We start from the raw sequence: 27,285 nt of genomic DNA on the forward strand, positions 1-27,285 counted from the left end.
ATCTAACAGAAACGAACCGTTTTATTCTCAAACTGTTTTTACATGAGCAATAAAATACAACACTATGTCAACAATTGGATCGGTGAGTGTGTGTGTATGTGTCAGTAACATGATCAATACACAGTGTCCCAAAGTTTTACTTCATAGAGTAAATAGAAACAATGGAGACAATTATAAACCAAACATAAACAAGGCAGAAGTGTTCAGTACATTCAGCACAGCAGGTAACAGTCGGTCCCAGTGTTCCAGCTGTAGCTTCTATAAAGGAGTGTTGACCGATTGATCATCTTGCTGGGCCAATCAAATTCACTTCTGTCTCTACCTGACCAATCAGGTGGCTCATCTTCCTCACAGTACCGCCCGCTTCCATCACAGCTCATCCTACAACATACAAACGTGTCAGACTCCAGTTCAGCGGCTGGGTTGATTTGTGCTTGAAGTTAACCGGCACTTACCTTTGGCTTATTGTGTAACCGTGGCAACAGCTGTTGTAGCCGCTGTCTGACGGTGTCAGCGATCACGTTAGCGTCTCGGCTATTGATATGCTCCCCACTCTGTTCATGCTGTCAGAACACACACATACACACACATTATAATCTTTTCCACTATTAAGTCAATCCATAACTGATTCTTTCCCATCAAATCTGATGATGAAGGCTGTGCTTTTTGCTTTTCTTTTGTTTTATAAAAGTAAACTGAGCTCTTTTTTTGGTGATGAATATAAAACATTAGATTATAAACCTTGCTTTTACTTTTTTTTAAATGGTATTTGATGGACAAAATGTTAGAATGGGGAAAAATCAGGAGTTGATTCCTAATTAACAAAAATATTTGGGAGAAGACAGATTCACCAAAACAAAATAAAAACAAACATAAAAAACTGAAGCATGGAGAAAAACATGGCAAGCAACACAACTTTTACAAAATAAAAAGAGGCTACAGCCATGAAGTCTAATCCTAGAACATTCTTACTCTGAAGTGACAGTGCTAGTCACGGTGTGTGTGTGTGTGTGTGTGTGTGTGTGTGTGTGTGTGTGTGTGTGTGTGCTTACCCTCTTTTTTCCCAGGTATGGGTACAATCTGACAGTTGGGTAGGCGGTGATACCAGCTAACTGACAGGTCTGATAATGAGCCTGACAGTCAACCTTCCCTGCCCGGACCTCGCCTTTAAGCATCTGTCAATCGCACACACACAAAAAGCATGACTGCAGGACTCTTGACTACAAGAAAACCATACTTTTAAGAAACTCTTAATTTGTGCTTCGTCCCACAGTCTGTTGGAGAAGTTTACTTTCGGTTTGTCTCATCAGTCACTGCAGAAAAAAAGCAACAAGATTCATGCAGAGAAGCAAAGTTTTCACACCCGAGCTAGGACCTCAAACTCCGGGGCAAAGTGTTGACAGGGTCCGCACCAGGGGGCATAAAAGTCCAGGACCCAGTGATCCCGACCTGACAGAACCAGAGATCTGAAGGTCTCTGGAGTAAGGTCCACAGAGGCTCTGGGTAAAAAACTGTACACACAAGAGAATAACTCAACTATTAACACTGTACACGTCCCATTTCATTGGTTCTTTTACTGCAGAAAGAAAGAAAAACCCTAAAGAAATACAGAAAGACAAGAAAAGGCAACTTGCATCTCACCTCAGTGCCCATGTTCTCAGTGAATGGGCATCTCTGTGCCAACCATTATAACTCCTACAGAGACAGGCAGGCGAAAAGGAAATCAGTAATCAATAATCTAAGTAAAAAGAAGATGTAAGAAGGTAAAACAAATAATTCTGATCATCTGAGATGTTGTGATGAAACTCATATCCATATTCTCATCTCCTGGGAATATTCATTTCCCGACATCTGAGCATGTAAAGTGAGTTACATACGTATAGCGATCTGGCTGCCGGCTGTTTCCAGGGTACAGGCGGATTTCTGGGTATGCTCTCACACTCTGGCTCTGACAGAACGACTGAAAGCGCTGACAGTCGACCGAACCGACCAGGATCTGACCTGAAAGCAGCTGGATGGAAACCAAGACGGCGTCAGGTTAGAGGCTGCTCTCTCCTTCTGCTAGCTGAGTCCTGACCCTCTGTTTTCATCTGCTGATTTCTGTCACTTGCTTTAGGTTCATAAACAAAATCCCAATGTTCCTGGTTTTCTTCACAAATTCACTGTTTTGTGGAGTTGTGCAGATTCAGTCATAGGTATTAATTTTAAAACTGACATCTAAACTGAATTTCTTTCCTTTAAGGTTCATATATTTTTGGACCAGGGCACAATTTGGCTATTTTAACTGTTTAATAAATCGCATTCAAGCTTATGTTATACAATAAATATGGGTTTAAAGGAAAGAATCTCAGCTCAGTTTTTAGAAATATGCCATTAATTGTCAAGGACAGGTCATGCTGCAGAAACAAATCTATCAAAGAGAGAGCAGGAAAATTATGAATGGCAAATTGAGACCTTTGTACATTCTGAAAACAAAATACAAAAAGTGTCTACTAAGGTTCATCTAAAGCATACAACAGCAGAACAAGCTGGAGGCCGTGTCATGGCTCGAGCTTCCAGTGGCTCAGGGTTACTGAAGTTTACTGATCAGGTGACAGTAGAGTGAAGCAGCTAGATGACCTTTAAAGTTTATACAGCTCTCCTTCTTGTGTTCTTTCAGTTTGTGTCTATGGTCTATATATGGCACATGTAAAGTGAGTTATACCCGGGCCATGCGTCTCCATTCAGGCATCAGAGCCTGACAGGGACCACACCAGGGAGCGTAGAAATCTACCGCCCAGATCTGTCCTTCATCTCGACCTGCAGCAGAGAAACAGACCACTGTGTTAGACTTTAACTTTAATAATCCGGCCTCTATGGTGCTTTAAACTGAAAGATGGGAATGGGTAGTTTTCATAAAACAGCAATTGCAGCTGTCAAGTTCTTTTACAACAGTGCTGTTCAAAGTCTTTGCAACTAGCCCTTTGTGCAAGAAGCAGTTTATTGTCACGGCCGTGGTTCAGGGGGTTAGGAAGCTCATCTTGTAACCGGAAGGCTGCCGGTTCAATCCCCAGCTCTGTCTGTCTTGGTCGTTGTGTCCTTGGGCAAGACACTTCACCTACCGCCTACTGGTGATGGCCAGAGGGGCCGATGGTGCGGCAGTCTTGCTTCTGTCAGCCTGCCCCAGTGGTTTGCCTCCACCAGTGTGTGAATGTGAGAGTGAATGAATAGTGGAATTGTAAACCACTTTGAGGGTCTCGAAAAGCGCTATATAAATGCAATCCATTATTATTGTCAGGAGCAGGTTTTACCTTTAATTTTCTCTGTGAAGCTTGAAGGATCCAAAATCAGGACCGATGGATTAACCAGGTCCTGCAGAGATAGAAAGAAGCCCTTTGTGATCTCACTGTCTTTTAAATACTCCACTTTGAGACCAAAGGCAACCAAAGGAAAACAGCAATGAAAAAAAATTATACTATGCATCAAATGTTATTTTGTAATAATATTGACAGTGGTGATGAGCCCTTTAGCTGCAATGATTCACTGAGTAATAAAAAAAAATTGATCATAAAAAAATTCTCAACACAAACTTTGCTTCGATGCTTTGGTTAATGCATGGCTCTGTATTGCACTGATGTGTTAAACGATGTAAACGTGAGCGCTTAACACAGGTGTGACTAAAACAAACCTTCAGAATAAATGTGTTTAGGAGCAGCGTGTGAATAAAAAGTCGGACAACATTCAGCCCACTCAGGCCTCAGTTTTAAACAAAAACACTGATAACACAACAGCAGCAATGATGATGATGCTGGCAGTTTAACGTGGACCCGGAGTCTGTTTACACACCACAAAGAGCAAAGAGACGGAGCCGTTACTGAGACATTGAGCTCAGGTAGAATGAAAGAAAAATGTTTCTAGTGACGTAAACAGCAGGGCTGTTCCTGTGATCACCAATGGTAAAAGGCATTAATCTTTAGTGGGGGAAAGCGAGCGGGAGTCCTTCATCAAAACACCCGATCATCAAACTCTGACGTAAAGAAAAGCAAAGTTTGTAGCTGCTCCGTCCACCGCTGTTTGTTTTACACAGAAAAATCTGCAGTAAATCTCCAGAAGTTGTATTAAAATGTTCAGATGAACCGTTAACTTCGTCCGAACCCGTGTTCAGCTCTCTGAAGGCTGACAGCAGCTGTCCTATTTTAGATGGAAACAATACCTGCAGTAAACAGGGATCAGTCTAAAGGGGGACATGGGGTGTAAAAAACCATATAAACGTCAAGTGCTTTCATAAAACATTTCAGATTAAAGTGAAATAATATAAAATATTGTATCAATTAAATTGCACTAATATTTAAATATATAAAAATAAAAGCTTTTTTTCACAAGCCAATAAAAATGTGTTTAATATATATATATTTGCATTTAAGAAAGCGTTTTCTTAAAAAAAAATGAAATTAATATGGTATGCAAATACAGCTAAAGGGTTTAGCTGGGTTTCTTCTTTTACATGCAGTGAAACTTTAAAATATTGCAATTTCCAAAATGGAAACCAATGAGCAGTTCATTCTGAAAAACCTGTAATCTCTTTTGAGTTTTTATTATTGCTCATAAATGAAACTCAAGTATTTCTTATCCGATTACTTGATTAGATTACTGATTCATTTGAAAAAGATTACTCATTACAGCTGGAGCTGTAAATTTCTTAAAGGTACATTTTGACCAAACGGTGTACAGATGACAAAAATCCAGGCAAAGAGGAGCCATTTCAGTTGTATTTGATGTAGTACCTGTATAAACTCCAGGATGCCATCAGCTGAATGATGGCCTTCATATTCATGCACAGAAGAACCATTAAAGATCACTGTGGTGGGATAAGCCTGAATATTATACTGAAAAAAGAGAAAAGTAAATTACTAATTGGTCGGCACATTTTAGCCTTAAGCTTAAAAATCAACAATATACACGGATGTGTGTGCTTACTCTAGAACAGAGGTTGTGATGGATGGTACAGTCCAAAGTGCCAAACTTCATCTGCCCAGCTAGCTGGATTGAAGCTTTTCGCAGTTCCGGCAGTAAAGCTCGACACGGGGGGCACCACTGCAAGCAAGAGCCAAATGTTTGTGAGGTTAATAAGTAGCAATGACAATTCTTACCCAATGTTCAAATCTGAGCTACCAAGGATTTAGGCTGTCGGTGGTCGTTATCACGTCAGTAGTTTGGTTTTTAACTAGTGCTATTTACAAACTTCAATTTTCACAAAGTGGTAATAGATTAAAACTGATTTTAAGTCCCATTTTCTCACTTTTGGTTTTTAATGTTTTTACTACGGTTGACAAAGCTTGATTAATTAGCCCTTGTTCACACAGCGTTCTCAGTGTTTCAGGGTCTTTCTTGCCTCTTACAAGCTCACAATGCTCCCAACAAAGTGGTCCATATCTGCCTCGGAGTTAGTGACTGTTTGTGTTGTAGGTGTAGCACCACCACCAGCCCTGAAGTTAAACAAGGACTCTGACTGGCTGCATCATCAGTGCCAAAAACATTTGGCGCAACCAGCAGATTACTCTTGTGCTACGTTTGGTCCCTTAGCTCATAGCTCAGTCACACTAGAATAAAGATAGTATTAAACTGTCAAACCCTGCAATTATAAAATAAATAAAAAATAACAGTGATTGCATTGAATATTGTTTGCAACTGAAGAATGCACAAATAGCTCGCCTGGTGGGAGACGTGTCTCCAAACGATCCCAGTCCAGCTCAGACTGGATGCAGTCACGTGAAGCTACATCAGGGTCAAAAGCTATTTCAAAGTGAAATTCTGATATTTTTTATATTTAAAAAATAAAAAAATACAATTTTTTTCTTTAATAATTATTTTATTTTAAATAATTTATTTGTTTTCATTAACTTCTTTTTTTGGGTTTCAAATTTATTTTTTTTCACTTTCAGACTCTTGATCCTGATTTTGTGTTGTGACAGATTTCCAAAGCTTTGCAAATAACTCCGTCTAAAAGACAATGCAATCAATGTGAGTCAATCTGGACTGATAAGAGTAACTTGCCTCATCGATTGGCTTTTATCAATGTTTTACAGTCAATTGTCACATTATCACAGCTGTGTGTAACTTCTCAATCGCATTCAGCCAAATATAACATAAATATCAACGCTTAGAAGAAAGAGAACAGTATGGATATATTTTACAATTTATTTACTGGTTGTTCCAAAGTGGTTTACACTTTGTATTTTAGTCACTGAAGCAACTTTAGGTTTAGTCTACTATAATCTCGTAATATTTAATCAACTAAAACTAAAAGATTTAGATGCAACAACTACAAACTCTTTTGTAGTGAATCAAATGTAAATAAATAAATAAAGGAAGAGTTTGTTGTTCACTTTTGAGGTCACAGCTTAATAAATCATTTTAACCACTAAAATAACCACCTACTTGAAAATCTGCCACCAAAAGATAAAGCACAACATCATAATTGTGATTAAAGTAGTCAAATACAAACCGGAGCGAAGAAGTCGACGAGCCACGGCTCCTTTCTGTCTGAAGGAAAGTTGTCCGGCCCCAGAGTGGTGACAAAAGCTCGAACGCTGTCCCTCGCAAAACCCACAATATTGTACAACACATCTTTGCCTACACAAAACACACGAGTTAATGCAGATGAGCAAACCTTCTCTGAACGGATTAACTTAATAAGCCATTGTTCAACCAACCTTAGCAAACTGGCTCCTCAAATAATAACATGAGCCCTTTTTTGGAACTCCTCTATCCTTGTAACCTTGTAACAAACTGCTAGTTGGACAAGACGTACATGTCCTCCTCAAACATGCAGAGATATTCAAACTAATTTAAACAAATAAAATGCAAGTGGAGAGCAACATGTATGGGCTCAAAATGTGGTCATAAATATTTTGTACTTGTAAATCGGTTTTGTACTTGTAAAAAAGATTTGTATGTGTAAAAAAGATTTGTGTGTGGACTTAGCCAAAAAAAAAACCTGCAAGTTACAAGTACGAATTTTGACCCTATTTTTCTTCCTTTAAGCTGATTGGTCAATGTCATGTCAATCACAAATTAAACAATCCAGTCAGAGAACAGATGGGTTTGGCTGTCGGAGGGGCACTTTTTTGAACTGCAGGTCCTTGAAGGGTAATCTCTATATAAATATCCGATAGCAGCTAGGTCCCCTAACTTTCAGTAGCTGTTGAAAGGATAAAGTTGTGGTATGTCAGTGGTTAGAAATACCATTATTACTTTAGGATTAGTTTAGCACAAAGTCAGGGCTGACCCAGGACCATTGCTGTGAGTCACAGTGCGCAGCATAAAAGTCCTTTCACATCGGACGCAGGATGTGCTGCTAATGCTAATTGCTAACTAAAAGCAAAGGATCCAGAATTTGTTGCTGGCTGCTGGGCTCTGTGGGTTTTTGCAGCAGCTCTACCTGTACTAGATGCACCTGCTCCTTGTCTTTTCTATCTCTGACTTTATGTCCTCTACAAGAGTTTCTGGTTTTTTTGCTAGTTCTTCAAATGTTCAATAAAAACATGTATGCTAATTCATAACGAAGAAAGCTTTGTAATGAAGACTGTCATTTCCAAAACACTGCCCCCCCTGCGTCCGCAGCGCTGTTGAAAAGGCTGTGGAAGTCCCTGTATTAAACACGTAGTCCTGTGACACAAAAATCACCAAACTCGGACGACCACAGACTGTTTTCCTTCGTGGTGATGAAGGAAAACGCTGGGTTGGCATGTAAAAGGGCATTTATTCCCTTCAAAGACCTGCAGTTCAAAAAAAGCGCCCCTCCGACAGCCAAACCCATCTGTTCTCTGATTGGATTGTTACATTTGTGATTGACATGACATTCACCAATCAGATGAAAGGAAGAAAAATAGGGTCAAAATTCGTAGTTGTACCTTTCAGGGTTTTTTTTGGCTAAGTCCACACACAAATCTTTTTTACGCACGCACAAATCTTTTTTACGCACGCACAAATCTTTTTTACACACGCACAAATCTTTTTTACACATGCACAAATTTTTTTTTACACACACACAAATCTTTTTTACACACGCACAAATCTTTTTTACGCACGCACAAATCTTTTTTACACACACACAAATCTTTTTTTACGCACGCACAAATCTTTTTTACACACACACAAATCTTTTTTACGCACACACAAATCTTTTTTACACACACACAAATCTTTTTTACACACACACAAATCTTTTTTACACACACACAAATCTTTTTTACGCATGCACAAATTTTTTTTTACACATACAAATCTTTTTAACAAGTACAAAATATTTATGACCACATTTTGAGCCCAGTACAATGCAAATGTAGTACTGACCATGGTGGATCTCAAAGTCGTGGATTCCCAGTCCTTTAAAGACAGCCATACAGGGTTTATGAATGTAAAGAGACTGACACAGCTCTGAGTCCGCTATACAGTCCACTCTGCCAACCTGGAAGGACAAACAGTCAGTCAGACAGGCAGGCAGACAGATACATGCAGAGACACGCACAGACAGTCAGATAGACAGATACCTGTATGTGGTCATTTCGGAGGAAAGCTTGTAGCTTCTTGTACTCGTTGGAGGCAGAGTTTTTGTTACCAAATGTAAAACTGATTAACCAGCGATGATGGGCCAATTTACTCTGGACGAAACAAGTTACACTGCATCAGAACAATTTTACATTGTACTTCTGTATTATATTGAATTGCGCTGTAATACAATACAAGTAATTGTATTATGCACAGGTGGACTGTGCATCTGGAGTCAGAATACCTGGAAACTGTCGCTGGTGAGAAGTTCCAAATCAGGTAGATGGTTGATGACCTGATTATAAATTTCTTTACTGTCCAGAGTATTCAGCCACTGAAACACATACACATAGAGTCAGTATTCCAGTACTATACACAGTATTAGCACAGACAGTAGTGTGTTCTTCGTCTTACAAGTACACTGTCTGGTTTATTCAAAGCACTTCCAGGTGGGAATAAAGCAGTTGCTCCACTGGTCACCTGAAACACAACAGAAAGATTAGCCAAGCAGGCGATACTGCTGGAAATAACTAAATCAGTCTAAAGTCAGTTCTAAGCAGAGCACTATGTGTTGACAAAATATCATCCTCCCTCCTGGCTGTAGCTCAGGGGGTATTGCAGGTCATCTACTAATTTACTAATTGGAAGGTTTGGTTTGTTCCCTAGTTGCTCCAGTCTGCATGTCAAACTATTCTTGGGTAAAATACTGAACACCACGTTGTTGTCTCATTGGAGTGTGAATGTGTGGAAAAAAGGGTGAACGAGGCATGCTGTATAAAGTGCTTTGGGTGCTGAGGTAAAGTAGAAAAGCACTATGTAGAAACCATTTACCCCCATCTTTGCAGATGATACTCCCACTTACATTGTATATAAACCCAACTACACAGATATCTCATGCAAGTACCATTACTATAGTACTTCTGACCCTTACCTGGAAACTTGCACAGATCTGTTCATCTGCTGTGCAGTCCATCCATCCCACCTTAACCAGACCATCCTACATTCAGACACAAACACTTAGCAGTTATAAAGAGATCAAACAGGCGCTGTAGTATTTATTACAACACATACATCAGCATCACAGCTACTAATAAACTTGTCATGATAGAACTACAAATAAAAGTTAGATTTTTTTTTAAAGATTTTTAACATTACACAATGTACGTTACAAATGAAACATAACTTGAGGATAGTGAGCTACCTTTATAGGATTCAATCAAATTGCCTAGACGACACTAACTGTCATAGGTCTGTCGGTCACACACAGACATCGTTTACAAGGCTGTTCCTCGCAGCTATTAGATTGGAATGACAAGCTGGAAATCCAAAGTACGTCCTCACTTCAAAAGGTTAGAGGACAAATGCATGAAGATGACACACAACCCCTCAGAGAAAACATTTGCCTGTCATTCATCAGCCCCAAATAAAGCTTATCATTTGAAAAATATAAAGAGCCACACAGCAACACTGTGGTTAGACACACGGTCTCTTTGGTGACACATTCACATAAGTAGAATTTAGCATTTAAGCCTTTTTTTTTGTCTTTGTCTTTCATGTAGGACAGTGTTAACATTATTAGTGACATATATCCTCAAGGCCCTTTCACATAGGACGCGACATGCGCTGCGCTGACCGCTAACTAGAGCGAAGGACCCAAATTTTGTGCTGTGCTGACCGTTGTGCTCTGCCTGTACATCTTTTTTTTTGCAGCCGTTTTACGTGTAGTAAGATGCCCCTGCTCCTTGTCATTTCAAAATCTCTCTCTCTGACTTTTCTCTCTTCTCAAGTACTTTAGAGGAAAAAAATGACCTCTTCAAGTGTTTGAAAATTTCTAAATCCATCCAGGGCCAATTTAACCAATCCCATAAAACACACCTGCTGTGTGTCTGTGATATCACATCTCTAAAGCAGTTTTGTTCTGTTCTTCACACAGCTTCAAATGACATAAAATCTGAATGATCGTTAGAAGCAGAGCATGTGGTCTGCACCAGGCCTTATAATTTGACTAGATTCTCTCTATGCCTGATTTACTGTCCTCCTTATCTGCTCCGTGCAGCTTGAAGCAACTTCCATAAAAAATATTTTATGTAAGTGATGTGGCGCACAAAGCAGATTCAGGGATTCTTCTGAATCACACTGCAGTGTGTCTGGTGGGATTTAAGCATTTCTCTGAGTGGGTATTTCAGGTGTAAGAGTCATGGGTGTGGGAGACTGAAAACCAAAGCTGCGTGCCCCTCCCTGCATGGCTTTATAAAATGCTCTACTGGCTCAAATCTTTAAAGTGAATTCATTTATTCAGCAGACACAGCATGTCTCTGTGATAAACAGCTGTAAAAACATTACTGCTGTTGTCTCACCAACATTCCTGCCAGCTTCTGTCTCGTTCTTGGCTCCAGGCAATCTGAAAAAGAGACAAACACCATTTATTTTAAACAACAAGCTTGATAACACCAGTACACTCTGTGTGTCCACGTATCAGAGCACATGGTTATGTAGACTGATTTGTGACACATCTGCCTGTCTTTTCATAAAGAGTCTTGTATGTGTGTGTATGTGTGTGTTAGCATGCAAAAAAAAAGCTGACTGTGCACATGTGTTACCTCCACTGTCAGAGCAGAAGGTGATCAGCCAGCCATGCCCTGATGAGAACGCGCTCTCTATCTCGCTGAACACGTTACCTGGAAAAAAAAACATTAGTACGTATAGGATGAGGAATAAACTCGAACAACAGAAAAACTCTCCACAGACTGTATTTCACTGAAAGTTTAGCCAGACTGCTCGCTAACACAAAGTTAGCTCATCTCAGTGTGGTCGCGGGTTGTAGTTCACCTTGCCAGAGCTGAGTGATGGTTGTAGTGATGAACTGCATGGAGAAGCGAACCAGGTTGTCTCTATTGCGCTCCCCATTGAATTTCTCTGGTCTCTACAGAAATGCAAAGAATTGATAAGAAATTATAAGAAACAAAACATGGAACATGTTAAATAAAGCTTTCAAACAGTGAGCGCAAACTTTTATGTCTGGGTTTTACTTTGTGAATGTGTGAATGCACAAACTCATCAGCGGAAAAGTGACATTACAATGCACCAACTAAACATGTGCCTCAAGCAGCAAACATCAAAGAGGTTTAACAGAAATAACCACTCGGCTGTCGGGTCTCCATCTGTCTGTCTCCGCATCCACAACAGAGTGCAATCAAAGCTATACACGGTTCTCCAACAGCATCAGTAGTTGAAGTAAATGTACCCTTGAATGAGAACGTACTCACTGATTTTCCTTAACATGCACTTTTTGCTTAGTGTAAACAAACAAAGGAGGCAAAGGATAAATAAGCTGTTTGCCTATCATAGGAAAAGTTCAATTATGGACTAACACTGGTAACTGTATACAACTGGTTTCAAGCTTTTGTCATTACTTTGATGAGTCTGTTAAACTCATTTATCGACGTTCGATTGAAACTTTTACTTGGTGCCTGCTCAGGTTTGTAGTGTTCAGGTGCTTGAGCTAACTCAGTATGTGCATGTACTACATTCATTTTTCAAAGTTGAGCTATATCCATTTTTGCTACAAAAAGCAGCAAACACACCTGTCCTGATCTGTATATGTACAGACTGGGGTAGCTGTTGATGCCCTTCCTCCTGCAGAGATGATTGTTGTCTCCACAGTTCACCGCTCCAATCCTGATCACACCATCCATCTCCTTGGCAAAATCCCTCCACTGTGACATGCAAAGGTCAAAGCAAACAGACACGTACATATTTTAGTAACTCACTCTGTCTGACACAGAGTCTAACTCTGTCTATGTGATTATTATCAAGTTACAACTTGAGCAAGAAACTAACAAAACCAGGAATGTTTTTCTAACAGATGCATATATAACACAGAAGAAAACAAAATCATAAAAGGGTGCAAGACTGAGGATGTGTGTTTAGTGTGTTTCTTGTGTAGTGTTACCGTCGGAGCCAGCTGGTGACAGTGGGAGCATCGTGGGAAATAGAAGTTGATGAACCAGATTTCTCCAGAGTTCACTGCTGCTTCTGAAGCAGACACACAGACACGTCAGTCACTACCTGTTTACGCTCTTGTTTCTCACACGGTGTTTGTGTCGTGGTGCCTTTGAAATCCTTTTACTGTTGCTCCCACTGATAAGAGTGGGGTAAAACTACAGTTTGGAGAAAGCTGCACAGCTGTTCTGCTTTATGCTAAGGTCTGAAGACTTACAGGAAAAAAGGTTTACGGCACATATATACACACACAAAAAAAACAGACAGCAAATAGCAGTTACTCTGGAGTTGGACCAGCCATTCCCAAACTTCAAAGTTTGAATTGTACCCTGCAGCTCACCCAAAACTAAAATCAAACAAGAAAACCATTAAACATTCCCTTTGTGTTTTCAATTTGATTTGCTGCTGACAGGTTTACTTCCAGATTAGGCTCTTTGTGTCTGATGACAAGATATGAAATAAGTTCAGGATAAAAAACATTTTAGAACCAATCCAGCATGCAAGACAAACAACTGAGAGCCTCTTCACTCATAAGCAGAGAATTTGAAATCAGAAGAAGACAAAGACATCCGTCATGAAAGAATGGAACCTGATGTCTATGTGACAGTGGGTAGGACTATTACAATTACAATGTGTGGAACCGCACATAGTAATTACAAGTGTATAAATGTGCGTCTGGGATGTCAAACATAAGACTGAGGGGCGAGAACTACAGATTAGATTTTGGACTTTGTACTGTGTTTTGTCTTTCAGACAAAATAATTTTTCTTCAGTCCTCTCAGACTGCTCATTGTGGATAACTAAATGTGAACATTTGAGAATGTGCTAAAATGTTTTTATACAAGAACAAACAAACAGTTTGTTTGTTTGGTGGGTTGATTGGTTGTTTGGGGCCATTGCACTGTTTTTCTGTTCCAGCACAATTAAGATTAGCTCAGGCTCTGTATGACAATGAACTAAAATGTGTTTGACACCTCTGAAGTTAATTATGCAATGTATGATGTCTGTCATTAAACAAGAACAACAAGATTTCAAAAGCCAATCAAAATAAATTTGAGAAATCTTTAAATTTACATAGTTCTTACGTGTTGGCTTTTTCTGAAAGGAAAACATCAAACAATCGAAAAAGGATGAAGGTTTTTCTCATTTGTACACTAAAGCAAAAACAGAATATGTTTTATATCTTACCAAAGTCTCCACTGTCCAGCGTGATGATCTCCAAATCATCGTCATATATACCTGGACAGAAAGACGAACTTAAATACTGAACAACTCTTTGTTCACAGCAGAGCTAGCTATTCTTTTCTTTTTACAATATCCTCATAAAACGATTTCTATACAAACAATTGTAAAAACATTCAAGTGTTGTAACATCCCATTGGTTACTTACCAAAGTCATATCTGTAGTAGTTCCAGCTCTCATAGCGTCCGCCCTGCTGCTCGTCCAGTCCTTTTTCTCCATATTTATCATATTTCTTTCTCAGGTCTTCATCCTTCAGAACTTCATAGGCACGATTGACCTGCAGGAACTTCTCGTGGGCTGAGGGGTCACCCTGAAATAGTCGATAAGCATCAGTTTTGTCAGGGTTTCATAGAGACGCGACAGATTTCAGAGAATTACTGTGTCATTTTTTTGTGTTTCTGGATTGTGGTTTGTCCGTGTAACTCACAGGGTTTTTGTCAGGGTGCATGGTGAGCGCCAGCTGCTTAAAGGCCCGTCGTATCTCTTTGGTCGTCGCTTCCCTGCTGACTCCCAGCAATTCATAGTAGTCCTGGCCCTCTGCCCAAACTGCCACCAAAAGGACGGTGAGGAGCATCGGCAGCACCATAAGCCAGATGGACCGAGGGTGTTGGGCCCTTAAGGCAACCCTGTGCGCCATCGGGAATGTTCCTTCAATGAGTCAACAAGCAGCCGCAACTAAAGGAACTGGGGCAGAAAGACACAAAGATCAGTTCTAAATACCCTGTCCACCCAACCCTGTAGCCATTACCATCCCCTTGCCTCACTAATATCACAGTAAGTGAGGCAAACAGCTTCTTTCCACAGCAAGAAAAAAAAACAAATACAGTCACTACAGGAGAGCCAGCATGTCACCTTAGGAGTGTCGTTTACATATGTGGCCTGTTTGGATTGGCTTAAAGGATGGAAGCATTATCTCTACTTTTATATGGCCTCAGGCTTTGGAAGGACAAGTGGTCTGCAGATAAAAGAAAGAGGAGCATTTTTTACACCGTTGTCTTTTGCATTGCAGTTTCCTGCACCTTGAACTATTCAAACAGTTGCTTTGATATCCGCAGATTTCTTCCCTGTTTTCAGGGTCACTCCAGGAGGATCGCCTATTTTTATGGTACAACAGTTTTCCTCGAGAAAAATGAACATACTACAACATATTTAATTTTACATCTTACACAAACAAAAATTTAAATGAAAGCTGCATCTGCTTCCACGAAGCTGCCTTTTAATTAAATGGTAATTACATTTGATAAACGGTAGCTTTCAAAGTAAAAGCCTCCATTTCTCTATTCTTGATCAGAAACAGAGCATCCATGTAGATTTGGGAACTGTTTACGAGATTAAGGGAGAAATAAATAGCAATAATAGCACTTAGATATTTTCATCAAAATTCCAGAAGATTCTGAAAAACAAGCCTAGTGAAAAATATTTTTCTTGATACAGTAGACGAAGCCAAAAAGGCGATACATCAAAGTACATGCATTGTTAACACGCCTGTGGTTATTCCTGTTACAACTTGCTCAGCTAACTAGCTCGTTAGCTTCACTGCGACACGGAGCTGTTTGCTGTCTTATTGGTGAAGCAAAAGCCAATATTCATGTAATATTTAGCAGACATTTCAATATTAATTTTTAATGCGTCGGCTTTGTTACCTTTAAAGAGTCCCAACTTCCAAAAGTCTGGAGATGAAGATCCGCATCAGCGTCCGGCTCGGACCCGGCATCAAGTTGCACACAACAGCCCAAGCTGCTTCCGCTTACTGTGCTTCACAATAAAGGTCGTGCACCTAAACGGTACACTCTGAGTCTCACACAGACAAAACTAAAACTTTATGTATGTTCAGAAAGCCACTCGTTAATCTAATTTCATTGTGTTATTCTGTTTATGATGGCCTGTTCCCAGTGTTGGGAAGGTTACTTTTAAAATGTATTCCATTACAGATTACAGAATACATGCCCCAAAATGTATTCTGTAACGTATTCCGTTACGTTACTCAATGAGAGTAACGTATTCTGAATACTTTGGATTACTTAATATATTATCATGCTTTTTACAACTACGTGAATGCACTATTGCTGTGATTTATGAAGGGCTCCGAACCCGTAGTAAAGGGACCTCTGACTAATACCTCGGGTCTGTGTCGGGCTCGTAGCCAAAAACTAGCTTTACTTTGTTGTGTGGGTCAACTTTGCTAGCGAGAGACAGAGAGAGGCGTTGAAAGGCTGCTCCAACGGAACTTATTGTTTCGGAGGAAAACACGAACACAGCCTACAGTCGAGTCTTAATAGCTTACTTACAACTGGGCTCGTCAGGCACTCTTCTTGGCTGCAGTGGTTATTATTATATTTACATGCTTCCAGCTCCCGTTTTTGCTCGATGACAACTCGTACTTTTCCACTCGCCTTTTTCTCCCTCCTCACGGTCACAGACCCATAACGTGTATGGCAGTCCATTCTCCCTGCAGCACGGACTACACTGCCCATGAGGCTACATTCTTTAGAGTAGCATTCTGCCTATTAGCTTAGCACAACAACAACAACAAAAAGCCGCTCTCTCACCCAGGAAACACTCAGAGAAAGAGCGTCACCCTGTAACCATGGCAACCGTAACGCTGCCACCTGGAACTACAGAACGTAGCTGTCAAACAAAACCCAAACAGTCCTGACCCGCGACAATATGAAACAGGAAAATACCGCCGTGTAATCCATTTATCTCAACAAAGTAACTGTATTCTGAATACCACCTTTTTAAACGGTAACTGTAACGGAATACAGTTACTCATATTTTGTATTTTAAATACGTAACGGCGGATGTATTCCGTTACTCCCCAACACTGCCTGTTCCACCCACCAGCTAGCGTTATAATTTTATTTTGATAACAGAACTCTAGCTACCGGATACTTCTTGGTTTTCTGTAGAATAAGTGACAAATATTTAACAGTATTTGCCACATATTGATGACGTTCACGCAAATGGTGTGTTCGTTCGTCGGTGGATGTGCGATCCCAATGCTTCCAATTGGAATTTCAGTGTCCGGAAAAGAATTATGAGATAAAAATTTCTTATGCATAATTAAAATAAAGTAACCAAATGGGGGAAATATATAATATTCAATTAAAAAACGTTGATTTAATTACTAGATCAATGCATTTTAGTTATTCTTGAACTTTTGGTTAATTGATCAGCAATCCAACCTTCTAATATTTCACAACATATTTGTTTTCTAGCATTCCTTGTGTTTATTACACTATATGTAAACGACCTGTAAGGATTGTTTTGTTTGTCCTTTCTACTAGTGCTTTTCTTTTCATGGATTTTTCGTGGATGCAATTACTCCATCAGTCAGTACAGGTCCCAAAGAGGTTATTAATGTGATGCTAAAATGCTGATGTTTAAATGAAGCTATTAAAAAGTTCATTTACGTTAGACTTTTCAGGTACTTAGGTTGTAGTGATTTCATTAAAAATCCTCGTTTGGCCATACCAAGGGGTTAATAATGCTACAAAAATCTTATTTTTAAAGCAGTTCCCTTAAGAACTGGCCACACTGGATCATCTTTGTTTGTTTATCATTCAACACTGATTCCCCGTCAAATAGCAGATTGTATCACAGGAATAAAGTCTGTAGTGGTCAAGAGTTTTCTCCTGTGACTATGTACAGAAACACCCTTTTTCCACAGAGCTTGGTTGCCAGGTTTTCCCTCGTTTAATGTGACTGGGTCAGATTTTACCCAGAATGTGAAACATCTAAAATAGGAATTACAACTGGAGCACTTACAGCATGAAGCAAAAGAAAAAAGTGTAGTACAGTCTATAGTATATAGATTTTATTGAGTCCCTTAAATGTTTTCGGTTAAGCCAAAAATAAACAGATTGAAGAATCATTAAAAACAGATCCCTAGTATGCCTGTTGATAAAAAAAAATTAAGTGTAAGAAAATAAAAGCCCTCAGATATTTTCTTTTCTTTGTACGTTCATTTCATTCATTAGAAAAATACAAAGGAACGACGTTACGCAGGGCCATTGAACGCGTCATCACATTGACGCTTTCTAAATTCGCCGGAAGTAAGCTGTAGTACTTCCAGTTTAGCGTCAGCCTTTTCCCAGTCCCTCTGAACTCCAGAAACACCCCGTGGCGGACTGAAAGAGTAGATTTTAAATCGGTCAGCTGTAACAGTTTAGGTCCTTAAAAACAACACTGACTCCTAGTCGCGTTTACGGTGCAGTAACAGTGAGATATTGTGACACATCATTTAGCTTTGTTAGCCGGCTGCCATCCTTTTTTCCGAGCGTCACTTCCTACTTTTGAAAATCGCGGCCAGAAAGGAAAGAAACAGAGATGGAGTTACAAGGTAAGGAAAACTTTTAGAAATGTTAATCCGTTGCGTTCTGATTGATGGTATTAGCTATTCGGCATTTATGGCTTTATTAGGCAAGCATGTCATATGTCATCTGTCAACTCTGTGTTGGGGCAGCGGTGCTAATTTTCTTGCTTTAGAAGAAGGTAGAAGGTAAAGCACTACAAAAAAGCCCATGTGTCGACCACAAGTGGCTGTATTTTAGTATTTCTTTATATAGATAGATAGATGAATACTTTAATCATTAGTTAAGATTTTTATAAATTGCGGATGTCCTAAGACAAGAGAATAAGTTTAAAAAAAAAATATGCTCATGGCTCACAATAAAGTTCACACCATGAGAACATTCGTTTTTTCAGTAACTAAGATTCCTCTACACAGAGCATCATTCAAATAAATATACACCAATTTGCGTTCATCTCCAGATTTAACATTGATAATAAACACCTAGATTTGGGGCATTTGTTCCCACTTGTCAGAGTGAAGACATGCTGTCAGAAGCTTCATAATAATATACTAGCATCTAAGCTCTAAAGCTGTATTTCTATTAATGGCTGTTTTGGACCGTCTGTCATTAAATTATCCCTGTCTCTCAGTGGGTTCAGAGCCGATGACCTTGGGCTCTCCTACCTCTCCTAAGCCAACCTCTGGGGCTCAGTTTCTGCCCGGTTTCCTGATGGGTGACCTGCCAGCTCCAGCAAGCCCACAGCCTCGCTCTTTTAGCCTGGCCTCACCACTTGCGGATAGCACAAGCACACTTCGAGGTGAGTGGAAGAAGAGACATACCTGATTGTTGTCTAAAGCTTATATTTTAGATTATTTAGATTAATTAGTGACTCATATTTATACTTAACTTATTTTAAATGGAGGAGGAGGAGGTGGTGGTGGAGGTTCTGCCATGCAGCCTGTTGTCCCCACACCCAAAGACAAGAGTGGAGCCCCACCTGTTCGCAGTATCCATGACGACCTGGTTATTGTAGCGACACCTCTTGCTGCACACAGACAGGTGGGTAAGCATGCACGGTAAAGTGAGTTAAACCGCCTATTTTCACATGAAAGCTGCCACCTCCTGGTTTTGTAACCAAGACAATAGCAGGGATAGCAGGGGGGGTTGGAGAGGGAGACTGAATTAAGAAATGCAAATGGGTGAAGGCTCTGCCATCAGACGCTCCCCAATGAACCCCGACCCCAGGTCAGACACAGTCACCTTGTGTCCAGTGACACAAGTGCCATTCTTCTTCACAGAGGTGTCTTTTGAATCACATTTAGTTAAGCACCTAACCCCGGACTAGTTTGGGACAGAACTCCTGGGATCTTTCACAAACAGCAACGCCTCTACCTTCAGTAAGGTGGTGAAACATGGAGGCCTTATAGCATTTCATGGTGACTTAATTTCTGTACATCATCATGCATGGTCAATATAATTTTCATATGTTCACAGATGTTCAGGAATAGATACAGGTGGTTGAATGGCACACAATTGATTCCTGAGCAGGTGCATGATGAAAGTAAACATAAAGTAGGCAAACCAAAAAAAACCCAGCGTGACAAGGCTCATTACAGGCCAGATGACTGGCTAGTGCTTGTGTTTGATGAAAGTTCACGGTGACATGTGAAAAAGGCTTTTTAAAAACATGTTCCTCTGTCTGATTAACTCTCTACAGTCGTTCCCAGTCATGCAGTCTCCTTTGTCAGCACGTCAGGCCTCCACTCCAGGAACAGGTACACACTGACACTGCTGACTACTCTGTTCGTAGTGACTTGACAACAACTTCTAACAGTAATGCTCGTGTTATGCGTCGCAATGGCTAGAAGTCATCAAGGATAATTTTTTTTGTAGAAACATTTAAAAACAGTGGCTTCCTGAGAGTACTTTAAAAAAATGTAAATAAATAAAAAGAGCAGCTGGTGACAGAAGTCATTGTAGCTAGTGAAGTGAGGGATTAGCCGGCTAAGTCAACAATCAAACTTTGACGGGAGCAGAAATATGAAGTTGGTTAGACTAATTATTACTGTCACTTGTAGCACTGGTTCACTGCTCAGTTATGGAGTGACAGATCTATATCCAGAGCAGCCCAAAATCCTCTCACTCATCATGCTTTTGCCCTTAGTGGAATTCCTGGTGGTACTTTTATCTAGACAGTTGATGGTCAGTGGCATTGCAAAAGCATATTCGGTTTTATAAAGGGAAGCAGAGTGTTGGTTGTAGCACTAATTAGAAAATGTTACTCTTTTCTTACTTTTTGACTAGCCTAGATTTAGATTGCATTTTGATCACAGTGACACTAAGGGGAAATGGTGGTATGAGACTGTGGCACAACCATAATTATTGCGACAGTGTGCAACAAATATGAGGCCATGTTTTCTTTAGGCTGGTTGCTTCAAAGACGGGTGGCAGGGCTGGGATGTTTCGCAGTCAGTTGCTGGCTTCAAAGTAACTTTGTTGCATCGAGATGGCAAAACGGATGAAGTCTGTCTGTGATCATTTTTTCTGTGTTAATAGACAAGACAAATAGTGACGTGGCTGCTGGATGTTGATAAGACTGCAAAACAGACACTTTGCAACTTTTCTTTTATGTGGGAATATAACTAGAACGTGATTTTAACTCGCTAGACAGCCACGTTTAGTATTTTTCCTCTCTATCTTCTAGTTTACAAGGTTTCCATCCTACTTTCATTCTACTGTTACTGAACCATTAGGAGAATTGGTAGCTAGTAGCTTACCTGCATTCTTTCATTGTTTGTTGCTGTAAAACCTGATAACACTTGCAGCTGCAGATACTGACACATCAGTGCACAAAGCTTTGTTTGTGTTGGCACTGAAAAGGTTTATTCTTTTGCTCACAGTGGGGTTTATGGGGATTAACTGGGTAACATATCTGTCCCGACAGGCATGCAGCAGATGTGTCTGTCACCAGCTCAGGTGGACCCCTTCTACACTCAGGGAGAGTCTTTGTCATCTGACGACCAGCTGGACCAGACCTGGGTCACAGTGTTTGGGTATTTATGCTCACACTTCATCACACTTCAGTTTAAATGCACTCTGTGTACATTAAGGGTATGTCTGTGTGTTTTAGCTTCCCTCCAGCCTCGGCTTCCTACATCCTGCTCCAGTTCGCTCAATACGGAAACATCCTCAAACACACGGTGAGACACTCGCACATCATTATCAGACTGCAGGATATTTGTGTCTGATCAAACGGGCACTATATCATATAGTGTTTGCATATTAACTATATACCGTTAATATGCAAACAAGTAAAGATGAGCTGTGTTCCAGTAGTAAAAACAAATACTAAAACAGAGTTAAAGGTGTAGTGAAAATCAAGAATGGGAACTCTTCATGGGATTTTATCCCAGTCCTCCTGGAAAAGAATTGTGATAAAATACACCTAAGAAATCCACCCAATACATAGGAACAAAAACTCTGTTACGTAATATAATCAGCTACTTCTCCGGTCAGTCCATCGTCCCATGGATGAAATTGCTGTAGTGGCTCGAGAATGACCTGCCTGTCCCTCCGGATCGCAGCAGACCTCCAGAGCAGAACAAGGTCACCATCACTAGCTGCAGAGCAGCAGGCTACATGACTGCAGGGCACAGTACATAAGAGAGAGAGCAGAATAACATGTTTGCTTCCTGACATTTCTGGTGTTTAACTGAATCCATTATACCTGCTAGCAGTGAAATACAGTTAAGTCCATAAGTATATGGACGGTGACACTTTTTTATCGTTTTGCATCTGAATACAGTCACAGAGGACTTTAAATCAAACAGTCGAGATGGGACCAAAATGCATGGTCACATCTTGTGGACCTAACTGTATTTTCAGTGCCAGTGACTGCAGCACAGGCCCCAACTACCAACCAACACTTGTTGAGCTAAAAACATCTGTTTCAATGACGTCAGTCCACAGGACATGTTTCCAAAATGCAGCACGCCTCTGGATGTTTATTTCTAAACGTTAGGCATTCAAATTCATGCTGAGGATGCAGGAAAGGTTTCCTACTGAGCATCGTTGAAGGTCATGCCTGAATCTTTTTAAGTCACTGCGGTTTTTCTTGACCTCTTGGCCACCACAGGCCCTGATGGCTGCCATTTCCTACAGACGGATGAAACGTCTATCAAAAACATTTTATGACTGCTGGTTTTGCATCGCTTCCTAATGACTTTCCTAGTATTGGCTCTGAACAAGCACCAACAGACTAAATGAAGTCTGACATTGTAGCAGAAAGTTTCTGATGGTTCAGATCTTTCGGTTGTTGAGATCTTTCAAAGTTGAGTCAGTGACCAAAGTGTAAAAGTTGTTTGTTACCGGTGAGAGTTGATCCACATAAATCTTACAAATCATCTGTGAAATGATTGCACCTGTTTACAATCACAGTATTGGTATTTGGAAATCAGGTGCAATGAGTGAGTCTGACTGTGAAACCACATACTGTTTAAAACTGCTTCATTGTTGGCTTCACTTTTCAGACCTGGAAGCTGCATCTGTCTCTTATGCTGTCTGTGGTCCAGAGCGGACAGTCAGTGTATTTGAACACCTTGACATCGGAGCACAGACAGGCTGTTGGAGCCCTGAGTCAGTGTTGGATGGTGTTTGTGATTTAGAGCCCAGCTCTAGTCGCAGCCCAACCAGAGAAGCAACTGGAGTTTGAGGTGTATTGCTGTGAACTAAGTTAACCTATTGATGACGTGTTGACAGATGGCGTCTCCTGGTAACTGGATGCACCTTCAGTATCAGTCCAGACTTCAGGCCAGGAAAGCACTGTCCAAAGATGGAAAGGTGTTCGGTGACTCCATCATGGTGGGAGTCAAACCCTGCATAGACAAGGTTGGGTTCCTGCTGCTCCTGTCTGATCTTCTCTCTGAGCTGTGATCGATTGTCCACACTAAGTTAAACTGAGTTTGAAGGAGCAATGAAGTTCGTTTATCTGTCTCTCAGAGCGTGATGGACAGCACTGAGGCTGTCTCTACTCCTGTCTCCTCCTCCTTCTCCGCGCTCCCTACCACCCCTCGCTCTGCAATCAGACCACTCAGCGCCACCTACAGGAACTCAGGCAGTGACTACCAGGTGAACTGTTACCCAAGAGTTTAGTCTGGTCAACTTTAAGAGTTGACATCTTGTTTTTCTTCGACTATAAATGCATGTGTGTCTGTGTTTAGGTGGTAGCAGACAAACAGACACCCAGGAAGGATGACAGCTTTGTTTCCAAGGCGATGGAGTACATGTTTGGCTGGTGACGCTGCATAAAAGGATGCCTGCAGTTTCAGGAGAGAGAGGGCAAGTGGTGGGAAGAGAGATGAACTGATTCACTACACTGTGTGTGTGTGTGTGTGTGTGTGTGTGTGTGTGTGTGTGTGTGTGTGTGTGTGTGTGTGTGTGTGTGTGTGTGTGTGTGTGTGTGTGTGTGTGTGTGCGCGTGCTAAAATGTAGGATCTTTTCTTGCTGTCTTCTTTTATAATCAGTGTTTCAATGTTTTTTAATCTTTGTCTCAATAAAAATGTTTTGTTTTGTTTTTTTTTAACTCATTGAAATCGTTTTCATTCAGAGATGTTCTTCCAGCAGCCAAGGAGTGGGCTGTTCACCACAGTCACATTGTCAAGTAGATAAGGATTTTTGGCTGTATTAAACGGTATGAAGGATGTGGCCATCATTGTATCACCTGCTGTATGATGAAGACCTGTTATGACAAACAAGGGGTCGATATCACACACACGTATTGTCACTGTTCCTATTTATGTTCCTTTTTAATCTGAAACTAGTGATTGAGCTGTTACAACTAGAAGTCTGCAGGCAGTTAAAAAGAATCCAGTTTTAAGATACATCTATGCTGTCTCCCCTTTTCAGATCTGCCAGGTATATTTATCTTATGCCATCTGTGGACAAGCATAGCAAAAAAAGGAAGTGTTCAGAGCAGTCTGAATCGAAGCTTTAGGCTCACAGTGATTACATCTACACACACTGATCACCATTATTTAAAACTTTTGCCATATTTGAGCAGAAAATATATTTTTTAAAAACCCATAATAGATTAACACATCTTCCAATTGTTGCCAGAATGCATTCAAGAAAACTCACTTCTCTAATTAGGATATTTAATGTCCACTTTGCTAAAGTGCATAGCAAAAACTGCAGACATTGGGAAACTGTCGTCAGGCTTCTCTGCAGTGCCCCCTGGTGTCTGGAGATTAATCATTACAGTTTGTTTACATGGCAAACTTGTACTGTAACATCTGCGTCATGCCAGCAAAAATTATCAGCAAAAAAAAAAGCTCCAAATATGTTAAAGTAAAAGTTTAGCTGTGTTATTCTTTTCAAGCAACTGTGCAGCAATACTAAGTAAGACTTCATAGTTAATCTAAGGAGCTGGAAAGAAAAGTGTCTGGACTTCTTTAAGTTGCTTGAAGACGTTTCACCTCTCATCCGAGAAGCTTCTTCAGTTCTACGGTCAAATGGTGGAGAGTCCCAGATTTAAACCCGGTGGGAGTTTCCCCCCAAAGAGGGACAAAAGGACCCCCTGATGATCCTCTACCTAATCACATGAGCCAAGGTGTGAAAACGGGTGTGGGTCACAATCAGCCAGGGTTTCGAGTAAAACCTGGCCTTCATAGTTACATAGAAAGATTCATAGTTAATGTCCTACACTTTCATGCTGGCAGATATATTCAGGAATGGACATAAATATAGTAAAGGCCGTCGGTGTCTTCCTCAGTTTTAGCTAATAGCAATAGCATTGGGATGTTTCCATGAGAGGTTTTAAATAAAAAAATTTTTTAATGATGTGTAAATAAGCTCCAAAAAGTGCTGCTGCAGAAAGAGGTGGGGCTTTTTGCTTAAAGACATTTAAAGTACTTAGGTTAACAATAAATTTCAACTTCGGGCATCTGACAAGGATGCCTCCTGGGTGAAGTTTTCCGGGCGTGTCCCACCGGGAGGAGGCCCCGGGGCAGATTATACCTCTCGGCTGGCCTGGGAACGCCTTGGTGTTCCCCCGGACAAGCTGGAGGAGGTGGTTAGGGAGAGGGAGGTCTGGGCTTCTCTGCTTGGGCTGCTGCCCCGCGACCCGGCCCTGGATAAGCGAAAGAAAATGGATGGAGAAATTTCAACTTGGTGTAAAATAATCAGCTCCTGCCACCCCAAAGAGTCTGCAGTAGAGTGGCCTTTGTAACTCCGACACATGTAACAGAATTTGTCCAGCAGATGGAGTCACAAATTCCACCAGACAAGCCTCAAACCTGCCAGCTTGAGGAATTAAACGACCGCTGATACTCCACATGTTTGGATTACTTTAACTGGGACAAGTAAATCCCGCAGAATTAAAATGATTCCAAGAACAGGAAAAGAACTGCCGAGAGTGAAGCTACACAAACACAAAGAATTCAATGGTCCTCTGTGGCACCCACACCCTGACCACTTTTGTATCAAGTTAAGCTGCATTTTTTAGTAGGCAGGAGCTCTTCGGTGCTCTCCCGGTGTGTTCGCAAATACACGCCACATGAGTAATAGAGGATGACTAATGCTGAGGCATGGAGCAGAGAGGTGGAAACATAGCATGAGCTGATGTTCCTGTTTAAAGAGCAGTGGTGCAGGAAGTACTAGGATCCCATGCTGAAGTCGAAGAAGAAGCTCCAACTCTGTGCTGTCTATTTTAGCAGGTGAATCAGGCGGCAAGAGAGTCTGTAACGTAACGGAAACGCATACAAAAACAACAATTACAAAATTCTTTATGATGTAATGTTGAAGACTGATGTGCAGCTGTAAAGAGCGTTATGTGTCAGGTCTAGAGCAAAGGGCTAAGACATTGTTAATGCTTCTGAATTGTGTGATGGGCCTGGGTTGGTGATAGGGCATAAAATGGATTTTTATTATTTATGAGAAATTGTAAATAAATATCGTTTTTATTTTCTAGCCATATTGTTGCTCTTTATGTGCACTTTGCAACAAGAGCTACAATTTTAATTTTAATCTTCTTCTATTTTTCCCCTGTTAAAATGAATGCGGTGATGATTATGAAATAAATGTGGGTTTTATATCTTATAAGTGTTTAAAAAACGGACTGCCCTTCATATCCCCGGCAGTGGTTTAGTCCAATGCCTATCACTCTTTAACTCCTTCACTTCGAAAAGGTACAAAGAATGTGTGATAAACTCTTCTTTACTTCTGCTGCTTAACAGAATCAATCATATTTGATGCTGTAATGAGACTGTGGCTTAGTCTGCTTCAGTGCAGCTACTATTAAAACAGACTACTGCTCAAACAGCTTTCAAATGGCCATAGTCCCTGTGCCACCTGAAAGCACAAGGAAAGAACAAGTTACCAAACCACTGCCTTGGTTTAGTGGTGTGAAAGAGACTGTGAATTATACTTTCTCGTTGTGGCATCTTGGTAAAAGGTAAAAAAGGAAGGGTTCCCTCACTATCAGCTTCATTTATGGCATGTCATCTTGGAAAAACCTCTTACCACTTGAACTTTGTTCTAGTAGCCACTTACCTGTGGCACACCTTATCCCAGCAGCATATGGTCTAAGGCTTCCTTCACTCTAACTAGTACATGAGCACTGAGAAGGAGGGATAAATAACAAGACCTGGCCAAACAGCCTGCCCTGAGTGCAGACAGAAGGCACGCTGCTAGGCTAACAACAGATAGGGGGTTAAGAGTAGAACAGAAGGGGCAGTCTTTGACTCAGCTTATACTTGACCTTATTCTGAGTTTACAAAAGGCTTTTGATACCATAAGATAAAGTGAGATTTACCCACCCTAGATGCAATGTTTCAATCCAATGTTGAAATTCTGATTCTAGAAATTGTGGAAAAATGTTGCGCAGACTTCTCCGATCTATCTAATTCTCTTTTAGCTCCATGTGAGCACTGTAGTTGAGTATGTGTCGTCCTTCCACTGTCACTGTGGTGAAGAGGACGCTGGGTGGAAACTTGCACTGGAAGTTGCTGTATATTTGCCTGGATCAGTGCTCACATTATTCAAATTATACTGACATTTTGTTTATCCAAAGCAGAAACGTATACTTGCTGTCTAATTTTGGCTGTCATTTAATTCAGTTTATCACAACAGCAGTTGCTTCAAGGAACTTTATATTGTGAGGTAAAGACCCTAGAATAATACAAAGAAAACCCCAACAATCAAAGGACGCCAAGTGAGCAA

At 40.6% G+C, this 27,285-nt stretch overlaps 2 protein-coding genes across 3 annotated transcripts; one reads left to right on the forward strand and one right to left on the reverse strand.

The window, feature by feature from the left end:
* Window positions 1–3: 3 nt before the first annotated feature.
* On the reverse strand, window positions 4–15,783 carry dnajc10 (DnaJ (Hsp40) homolog, subfamily C, member 10). The gene is made up of 25 exons (XM_012923289.5): window positions 15,418–15,783; window positions 14,202–14,458; window positions 13,922–14,084; window positions 13,720–13,770; window positions 12,482–12,564; window positions 12,114–12,245; window positions 11,359–11,452; window positions 11,130–11,207; window positions 10,887–10,930; window positions 9,461–9,526; window positions 8,944–9,009; window positions 8,774–8,863; window positions 8,532–8,642; window positions 8,335–8,449; window positions 6,485–6,612; window positions 4,957–5,073; window positions 4,764–4,865; window positions 3,291–3,351; window positions 2,705–2,799; window positions 1,878–2,011; window positions 1,642–1,695; window positions 1,364–1,511; window positions 1,053–1,175; window positions 456–563; window positions 4–381 (listed from the first exon to the last, which is right to left on the reverse strand). Exons 2-25 carry the CDS (start codon window positions 14,409–14,411, stop codon window positions 370–372), a joined length of 2,385 nt encoding a protein of 794 aa, XP_012778743.2. The 5' UTR covers window positions 14,412–14,458; window positions 15,418–15,783; the 3' UTR covers window positions 4–369.
* A 2,042-nt stretch (window positions 15,784–17,825) lies between these two features.
* Window positions 17,826–23,654, forward strand: nup35 (nucleoporin 35). Of its 2 annotated transcripts, XR_013093474.1 has the most exons (10): window positions 17,826–18,116; window positions 18,719–18,886; window positions 18,992–19,128; window positions 19,787–19,844; window positions 21,014–21,122; window positions 21,200–21,269; window positions 22,828–22,956; window positions 23,068–23,196; window positions 23,289–23,465; window positions 23,546–23,654. XR_013093474.1 is itself a non-coding variant. In XM_004566280.6 (9 exons), the coding sequence occupies exons 1-9, from the start codon at window positions 18,104–18,106 to the stop codon at window positions 23,364–23,366; spliced, it is 891 nt and encodes a 296-aa protein (XP_004566337.1). In that variant the 5' UTR covers window positions 17,826–18,103; the 3' UTR covers window positions 23,367–23,654. The 2 variants fall into 2 exon arrangements, 1 of the variants encoding a protein (XP_004566337.1); XM_004566280.6 differs by having other exon boundaries at window positions 23,289–23,654.
* The last annotated feature ends 3,631 nt before the right edge of the window (window positions 23,655–27,285 follow it).

Source organism: Maylandia zebra, linkage group LG16 (genome assembly GCF_041146795.1).
Source record: "Maylandia zebra isolate NMK-2024a linkage group LG16, Mzebra_GT3a, whole genome shotgun sequence".
Taxonomy (NCBI): Eukaryota; Metazoa; Chordata; class Actinopteri; order Cichliformes; family Cichlidae; genus Maylandia; species Maylandia zebra.